The sequence below is a fragment of the Tupaia chinensis genome, unplaced genomic scaffold (assembly GCF_000334495.1).
Source record: "Tupaia chinensis unplaced genomic scaffold, TupChi_1.0 Scaffold000266_1, whole genome shotgun sequence".
Lineage (NCBI taxonomy): Eukaryota > Metazoa > Chordata > Mammalia > Scandentia > Tupaiidae > Tupaia > Tupaia belangeri.
The window spans coordinates 430820-440117 of NW_006159746.1; the positions used below are offsets into that span (position 1 = coordinate 430820).

Here is a 9298-nt window from a genome sequence, read left to right on the forward strand (position 1 = left end):
CTTCAGATTTCTATTAAAAAGTTAATACAAATTTAATATATAAAAATTATAAATTGTAGTAGAAAGACAAAAAGAAATCAGTAAACTATCATTTATAATTCCATCATGCTGCTGTACCATTGGCATCTTAGCATATTTCTTTCTAGTCTTATTGTAAATTTGTGTGTGTGTACTTAATGTTGGATTAGGTCGAATGTAAACCTTTGTAGCATGTTTTTATTTATCATTGTATCATAGGAATTTCTCGGTTATATGAACGTTTCTGTAAAAATTTGATTTTAATCATTGGATTCTATTTTTGGCCTGCCAGTGGTACGGTGGTTAGATTGTCTGGATCCTATATGGCTGACTATATAGTTCAAGTCCCAGATCCAGAAGCCTGAGAAATACACTGGGTGTGTGTGTGTGTGTGTTTGTGTGTCTGTATCCAAAATTCCAAAAGGAGGAAGGGAGAGAGGAGAAGAGATTGAGGTATGACCATTCCCTATGGGAGGTCCCTTCTCATTTTTCCTTTCTCTTTTTCTTTGTCTCCTTCTGGTAAATGCACACACCCTCTGGCAAAACTGAAAACAAAACAAAACACTAATTATGTTTTAGTGAATAAATGAACCCTAATCTATACAACTGTTCACCTGTGACATTCACCAAACAACTCCATGAATGTAGGATTCAGTATCAACTGCTTCACTGAACAATAACCTTTTACTTGTCAAATCTAGTAGGCTCATTTTATTTTTCATTTCACTTGAACTTTTTATGGCAACTCACAAAATCATACATTCCATTTTTCCCAAAGTAGTTCACTTTGCCTTTTATAATGTCATATTTTATAATCATTTAATCTAATTTCTTTAACCATTTTGCTCAGTAAACATTGCATGTCCTTCTCTACATCCAAGGGTTCTGCCTTTTTCACTTTATTTTTGGGCATGTTTTCATTCATACCATGACTTCAAATAACATTTACACTCTAAAAATTCAGAACTCGTAAGAGTAAAGGTTTTCTTTTCTGAAAGGCTTGTTTCTTTTACAGTTTTCATAGGTAAGAAACATTTTTATTTTTGGAGACTCAAAATATCTTGGTTAAACACTGGAGAATGATGAGACTATGTAGTTGTCACTGGGTCCCAAATGACAATATCAGCTTTAGTAGCCACGTAAATAAAAACACAAGACTCCAAAGTAAAGTGGGAGACATTATCCTTAGAATATATGACTCAATAAATAGCATTGTTTTCAGTGGAGAAAAATATAGTCATATTTTCAAACCAAATCACCAATTTACTGAGATGTAGTCTTAATAAATATTTCTCCTTTTTTGACACTATTCTTCAACACATTATTCAATTTATAGAATTGTTATTACGATGCTGCCACTGAAACACTAAAATGCACTGAATTCAATCTGCTGTCTCTTCTTTGGGTCAGCATGAAGCAAAGAAGCATGTTATCTCATTTTCCTCCTGGTGGCTTTTACGGCAGATATTAATCATATAAACACATCTTCTTTTTCAGAGGTAGAAAGACTTAGTGTGTCACAAGGTTGGCTTATTCTCTACAATGTACACAGGAATAATGTCAGAAGTAAAGCAATTTCATAACACAGAATGCTTCTTTATGTTAGAGGTAAAATCCCAAGACAATAAGCACTGTTACCAGGATGAGTTTTTTATAACAAAACCGTTCTGTAATCTAGTATTTGGTCATAATAGTATATTGTTGAGCTAATGTTGCTTGGTCCCAGCTCCTGCAAGCATCAATTGATCTTAGCAAAAGTTGCTGATAGTGTACTGGTTAGACTGTGGGTATGACAACAGAAACAAAATTTTTGTGCCTTATTTAATTTTTAACTTTTATAAATTTTCATTTTTTTATCTCCTTTGATCATCATCTTAAATTTGAGAAATAAGTTGGAGCATAAATTATTACCTTAATTGAGCAGATTGAGAAGCTGAGCTTTGAATGACTGAATTGACTTGTTAACTTTGAATGAAAAAGATAAGGGATTTATAACCAGAATACACAGGGAACTCAATCAGCTTTTCCAAGAAAAGATGATCAACCCAATTAAAAGATGGGAAAATTAGTTAAACAAACCTCTTTATTAAGGAAGACGTATAAGTAGACAAAAGGCATATAAAAATGCTCAGCATTACTCATTATAAGGGAGATACAGATCAAAACCACAATGAGATACCACCTAACCCCAGTCAGAGTGACTAAGATTAAAAAATCAAAGAGTGGTAAGTGCTGGCAGGGGTTTGGTGAAAGGGCAACTATCCTGCACTGTTGGTGGGATGGAAATCAGTCCAGCGACTGCGGAAAACAATATGGAGATTCCTCAAAGATCTACAAATAGAACTACATATGATCCAGCAATCCCACTCCTTGGTATCTACCCAAAGGACAGAAGAATCCTTAGTCGAAAAAGTGCTTGCACATTGATGTTTATTGCAGCATTATTCACAATTGCTAAGACATGGAACCAACCCAAATGCCCGTGAACAGAGGAATGGATTAAAAAAATGTGGCATGTAGAATCTATGGAATACTACTTAGCCACAAAAAACAACAAGACTAAGTGGATGAATATGGAAGATTTACTGCTGAGTAAAGCAAGCCAGGCTATGAAGGAGATACATTGTATGTCTCCACTTAATAGACACCGTATTATCTATTCAAGATAACATGTATAGTATTCTCAACTGGACTGGTGAGAAATGTATACATGTTGAAATATTCATTTTACAAGCTAAGTGACATGTGTGATTGAATGTGTAAAAGAAATTGAAATACAAAAATATTTTTTTAAAAAAGGCAAAGCCCATGATTCCAGCCCAAAGAGTGTTCTCTTTTCCTGTTATCTCTTTTGCTTTATTATTAAATAGCAGTTACATTTTCCTTTGAGTCATTCTAACTTGCCTCAAACACTTCACATGCATTTTTTCTTTAAAAGAAAAGCACAGAAAAAAAGAACAAATGCAGATTTTAAAAAACTGAATTGTAATGTTTGTTTTAGCTGTGTTTCCATTGTTTCTATTCTATAATATATACTTCATTATTTATTTATTTGGTTTTTGCTATAGGGCATGTACACTCACCAGAGAGAGCAGAAAGAGGAAAAGTGAGAAATCACCACAAATACCTCCTCCCCAAGGGGAGATGGCCACACTGCAATCCCTCTACCTCCATTCTTTTTTTGGGACTCTAGGCATGCATGCACATACACACACACACACACACACACACACACACACACACGCTCATGGCATGATTTTCAAGCTGCCAGGTCTAAACACATGATTGTCCATATGGGAGTGCTTTAACCACCATGTCACGTGCTGGCCCCTATAATTTAATTTCTAACAACACACTCACTACCAAAAAATCTATTCAGTACTCCAAATGGGAAGGGCAATGGAAAAAATAACTATTATGTCAATCACTTTTTTCCATGAAAAACAAAGAATATATACATATTTGTCTCACAGGGTTAATACACAGCTTTCCTGCCTACACAGTTGCCTTAGCCAGGAACCCTGGAACTTTTCCAAGCGCCTTTGTCCTTCCCTCACTTTCCAGGTAACCAGACACACCAAGTGCTGTTGATGCTGGTGATTTTATGCCCCGAAAGCTGTGAAATCTGTCCTTTCTTCTCCATTGCTACTCATTTTGTCTTAATTTAGACTCTTACCATTTTCTGGGATTGCCCTTATTGTATATACCACTTCCGTTCTTGCCAATTTCAACATATTTTACTTCTAGAGAACAGGTTTTAGTGATGGGTGCAATAGACAAATTCTTGAAACTCCTTAAAATTTCTTAATTTCTATCTTCCAATGTGTTCCTGGTGCCTTTGAAAACTACAGGTGGACAGCCTTCATGAGGTACAGAAAGTTCTCTTAGACTCTCAAACACCTATTACCTCTTCCTCAGAGGAGATGCTGTTAATCCATCAGTACAAGTAGGAACCAAGAGGAAATGCAAACAGTCTAACAGGCTCCAGAGCAGGCAGCCAAGCTCATGTTCATCAGGGAACTGTATCTAAAAAATGGTGACTGCAATGATGAATCCCAAATTTCCATACATAGAGAACTCACTTAAAAAATCTTAGAATTCTCTTACAAAATGTCTACTTTCTCCTATAGAAAAAGGATATTTCAGATAGAGATTTGACTGAATGAAGATTCCTAGTGATTGTCAGATAAAGATATTTCACTGAAAATCTTTCAAATTGAACTCTGAGCTGTAGCCTATTATACCAAGAGGTAAGTCCTAAAATGTCCTTTCTGAAATAAGATTTCAAGAATATCTTGAGTCTAAAGACCCTTGAAAATGCAATTCTCTTATGTTATTAGGAATTTTAAAGTTCCAAAAAGTATACTTACACCAAAGTTAGTTGCGGCAAATCGATCTGAGGCAGAAACCTGTACGTTTGTTGAAACTGTGGTATGAGCATAGAAAGCATTTATGTTAGCCAGCAAGGTACTCATGACAGCAGGGACGCCAGGGCACATGTACTTGGAAGACAGACATGAAAAGTGCCTGCAAGACAAAGAACACAAAGTGCTCTTAGCACAGAAATGAATTAATTCGCTAACAGTATATCTTTTAAAGTCAGCAATTAAGTAATTCCCTGGCTAACATCTATGGAAAAGAGAGAAAACTCTCAGAGTCTCTAATTAAAATAAAAAACAATTTCAGCCTTTTAAAAATTTCTCATTCACACATGTGAAGTAGCTTAATTACAATGTGATTTTCCACAAGCATATGTACAATTTTTTTGACTGTGTTGTGGGTACACACAGAACGTACAATTTCCAGTGGAATTTAGCACTGCCAGAAAGCAACTGCCTAAGACTCTTCTACTCTTCCCCCATTGACTTCAGTTCTGAAATGCCATATTCCAACAATTTTTTTTTTTGCATTTGTATTCCTGTTGCACTGATGACGTACCAAGAGGTCCCTTTTTCATTACACGTTGATTGAACCAGTCAATTTAACTCTGACTAGACTAGTTCGTGAGCTTTTTCCAGAAAGGAATATCTTCCACAAGCAATTTTGTTTCCTAAGCACTTTGTTACAGATTATATTTAATTAGGCAAATAGATGAATAGTGAGGATAGATTGAATTATGCTGGCTTTATGCTTAAAGACCATTTCTTTTAAACCCTGAATAATAGTATCATTTATAGTCATCAGAAGCATCAAGTGTTCAATTCTTTGCTTCTCTTAGGAAACCTGTTTCATTTGAACTTTAACAAAAGACATGAAAATTGAAAGCACAGCTTATGATAAAAATTAAAGATAAAATATGCATGGAGGAAAGAAATTTTCAGTGTATACTGTGATCCTATTTTGCTCTTAGTATTTTGTAAGTAGATGTAAGCATCTCAGAATTTTGTATTAACAAAAATACTGAATATGTGAATATAAATAAATGCCCTGAATGGCACCCCCAAAACAAGTGAATGAGGCTCCTCAAAATTGTAGCTTTTCTCAGATCTGAGCCACGTTAGCTTGTCACCTTCCTTGCTACAAAACTGGTTAATAGGGCCAATCAACTGCATGGTGGTTAATGCTGTGGATCCCATATGGTCAACTATATAGTTCAAGTCCTGGATCTATAGGCTTGAAAACACATCAGGCACATGTGCATACATATCCAAGTTCTCAAGAGGAATGGAAAAGAAGTGATTGTGGTATGGTCATCCCTTCTAGGAGGATGCTCTCTCTCTCTCTCTCTCTCTCTCTCTCTCTCTCTCTTTCTTTCTGTGTTTTTCTCTAGTGAGTGTACATGCCTATAATTTAAAAAATAGAACTGGCTAACAAGTGTAGGTTAAATTATTAAATATGAATATTTTAGAATCATGAATAACAATTTATGCCATGGGAGTTATGTTTTATAGAATTTAACCTTAGAATTATATTAGGAACAATTGCTCCATTAAAATAAATGGCACACATTTTGACTTTATTTATACTAAATTATAATTAATATTTACTAGGTATACCACAGGTGATATAAAGATATTAAAAATAGAAATTAATACCCCTGGGGCTATACAATCACATTTCTTTTCCTTCAACAATTCACAAGTAATTGGATTTGTAATACTCTAATCACAGGTCAGGCATTGAAAAATATGTAACACCTAAATATAATGTTATAGAAAATGATGGGGGAAAAAGATATATAATAACATCATGGACAGTTTTAAAAATAAACTGTTTAGAAAGTCAAATACTGGAATTTTACTATCCTGAACTTGTCTATTTAAAGAGTTATTGGAGGGAACCAGCAGTTAGCGTAATGGCTATGTCGCTGGATTCCCACGTAGCCGACCGCGGTTCGTGTCCCGGACCTGGTGGCTTAAAACTCACGCCGGGCGCGTGTGTGTGCGTGCGTGCCCAAGATCCCGAGAGGAGAATGGGGGAGAAGGGATTGCGGCGTGACCATCCCCCCTGGGGGGTGATTTCTCGCTTTCTGTCTCTATGTCTCTCTCTGTCTGTCTGGCGAGCGCACACGCCCTACAATGAAAATCTCTCAAAAAAAAAAAGAGTTATTGGAAGCTATTAGAATAAATAATTTCCTTCTTGGTTTTTTTTTTTTTTTTTTTTGGTTTTTTTTTTTTTTTTTTTTGGTTTTTTTTTTTTTTTTTTTTTGGATAGCTTTTTGCTATAGAGCATGTGTGCTTGCAAAAAAAAAAAAAAAAAAAAAAAAAAAAAAAACCAGAGACAGAAAACAAAAAATCATCCCCCAGGGGGATGGCCACACCTCAATCCCTTCTTCTCCATTCTCCTCTCGGGATCTTAAGCATACACGCACATGCCTGGCGTGAGTTTATGCCACTAGGTCTGGGACATGAACCAAGGTGGACTACATGGGAGTCCAGCGATGAAACCATTATGCCAACTGCTGATCCCTTGTTCTTGGTTTTAAAAAGGCATTGGTGAGAGCTGCTGATGGTGTGGTGGGTAAGGGGACTAACTCTCACATGACTGCGAATTTGAGTCCTGGAGCTGGTGGCTTGAAAAACATGCTAAGCATAAGTTTGTGTGCCCAGAATCTCAAGAGATGAGAATGAAGGAGAAGAGATTTTGGTATGGCCATCCCCTCTTTCTCTTTCCCACATGTGTCCTATAACAAGTTTTAAAAACAAGGATTGGTGTTCTCATAATATAGTCATGATATACAATCTTCACTTCCTTTAGCTGTCTCTTTGTGATTGTCAGTGCCTGATTAGGGTGGGAGCAATGGCTCAGCAACTCCTTTAAGTATAAATAATGGAGAAACATGGGAATTCTGTACCTGAGGCATCCATGGCATTATTTTTTATTAGTGAAATAGATATATTGCTGAAAATGACATAATTATTGAACACTTCCCACTATTTATATGCCATCTGGGGAAAACATGAGTGAAATATGGGAAGACCGGGGATACCAAAAAACAAGCTTTATGTATTTCATATATTTTGAGTTGATTAAGACAACATATTAATGTTTAATATGCCCTAAGAAACTGTGGTGTAAGAGATTTAACAAATAATTTATAGATTATATGTAAAAATTTGTGAATAATATAGACAAAGACATTAAAATACATGAAATTTTGACTTGTCTAATGTAATCTTTGCTACATGTCTATCATTAATGCTAAAATATATTTTTCATTGAAAAAGCAATGACATTGGGACCAGCAGTTAGCAGAATGGCTATGTCGCTGGACTTCCACATAGTCGACTGCGGTTCACGTCCCAAACCCGGTGGCTTAAAACTCACACTGGGTGCGTGTGCGTGCGTGCCCAAGATCCTGAGAGGAGAATGAAGGAGAAGGGATTGCGGCATGGCCATCCCCCAGGGGGGTGATTTCTCACTTTCTCTCTCTCTGTCTCTCTCTGTCTGTCTGGCGAGCACAGACGCCCTATAGCAAAAACCTCTCCAAAAAAAGAAAAAAGAAAAAAAAATGGTGATGGTAGTGGTGGTTGTTTAAGTTGTAAGTTTTGAAGTGGATTGTTAAGCAGCAAAGCATAACTGGTACAACAACTCTCTATTAGATTTACTACCCACCAAGGACAAAGCAGAGAAATAACAATCGCTCTCTTCAGTTTTAAAGAATTTGCTTATTTTTATTTCTTTATAAATGTGAACATGAAACCACTAAACTAACTTTCAGTACTTCTCTGTGGCAGAATACAATGAGAATGCAGCAACACTTCTGTCATTCCTGCCAAAACTTCAAAACCTGAATCTAATTATAGAAAATATTGACAGACAAAAATTGAGCCATTCTTCAAAAACATCAAGAGTTGGTTGATTCTGTGGCATAGCATTATTGCTCTGTTCAAAAGAAGCCAGACTCCATCTGATGATGACTATAGTTCAAATCCCTGACCCGGTCAGCCTGAAGCATGCTGGACACACCCGGGAGTGCCCAGGATCCAATGGGCTGGAGAACTGGCGAAGAGGATCTCAGCATGACCAGACCTTGTAGAGGTACTCACTCTCTCTTTCTCTCTCTCTCTCATGGGCTAGAATGCATTCTATCATGAATAAAGAAAAGAAAAAAATAATTTAAGTATCAAGTTCATAAAAACAAAAACAAAAAAACACCAAGAAACTTTTCCAGTTTGAAGAAGACTTAAAGAGACTTGACAACAAAACCCAATATATGCATGCTCCAAATCCTGACAGGATGGAAAAATGGAAGAAAAAGGATTGCATCATGATCACACCCCATTGATTGGTCCTCTCTTTTTCTCTCTGGTGAGAGTGCATGTCTTTTAGCAATTAAAAAAAGAATTGAGAAGCTACAGAAGTCAGTAAAGGAAAAATACTATATATAGCAACTTTTTAAATTTCTGTCTGTATGAGTTTGAAAAGAAAACATTTATAGCAAATAGAAGAAGAAAGTATTAAATATTAAGAGTTCATACAAATCAGACAGAAGACCCCTTCATGGCTACTGAGAACTAGTGATTTCAGGAGACTAGGAGAAATGAAGATTTTTCCACTGATAATTCAGCTGATAATTCAGCCTCCAGCCCTCAAACTCATGTGGTAGGAAGAAGACTTTGCAGCCTCCTGTCTCTGTATTTGTCTTTATCTCTCTCTACCTCTGTCTCTGTCTCTGTCTTCTCATTTTTTTTTTTTTTGGTAATTTTTCCTTTAAAAAAATTTTTAAAGTTAAGCAGTTTCTGGGCTCTCAGCCCTGCCTTTCCCTTTATCTTGTTAATAATCCCCTCTTCCCCTCCCAACCCAGGAAAGGCAAGGGCACATGCCACAGAAGACCCGT

General features: G+C 36.2%; 1 protein-coding gene across 1 annotated transcript in view; it reads right to left on the reverse strand.

The window, feature by feature from the left end:
- Window positions 1-9298, reverse strand: part of UNC13C (unc-13 homolog C) — a 656973-nt gene that overhangs the window by 325611 nt on the left and 322064 nt on the right. The window contains exon 13 of the mRNA XM_006149494.1: window positions 4389-4545. Coding sequence (XP_006149556.1) covers window positions 4389-4545 — 157 coding nt within the window. The remainder of the gene's footprint in view (window positions 1-4388; window positions 4546-9298) is intronic.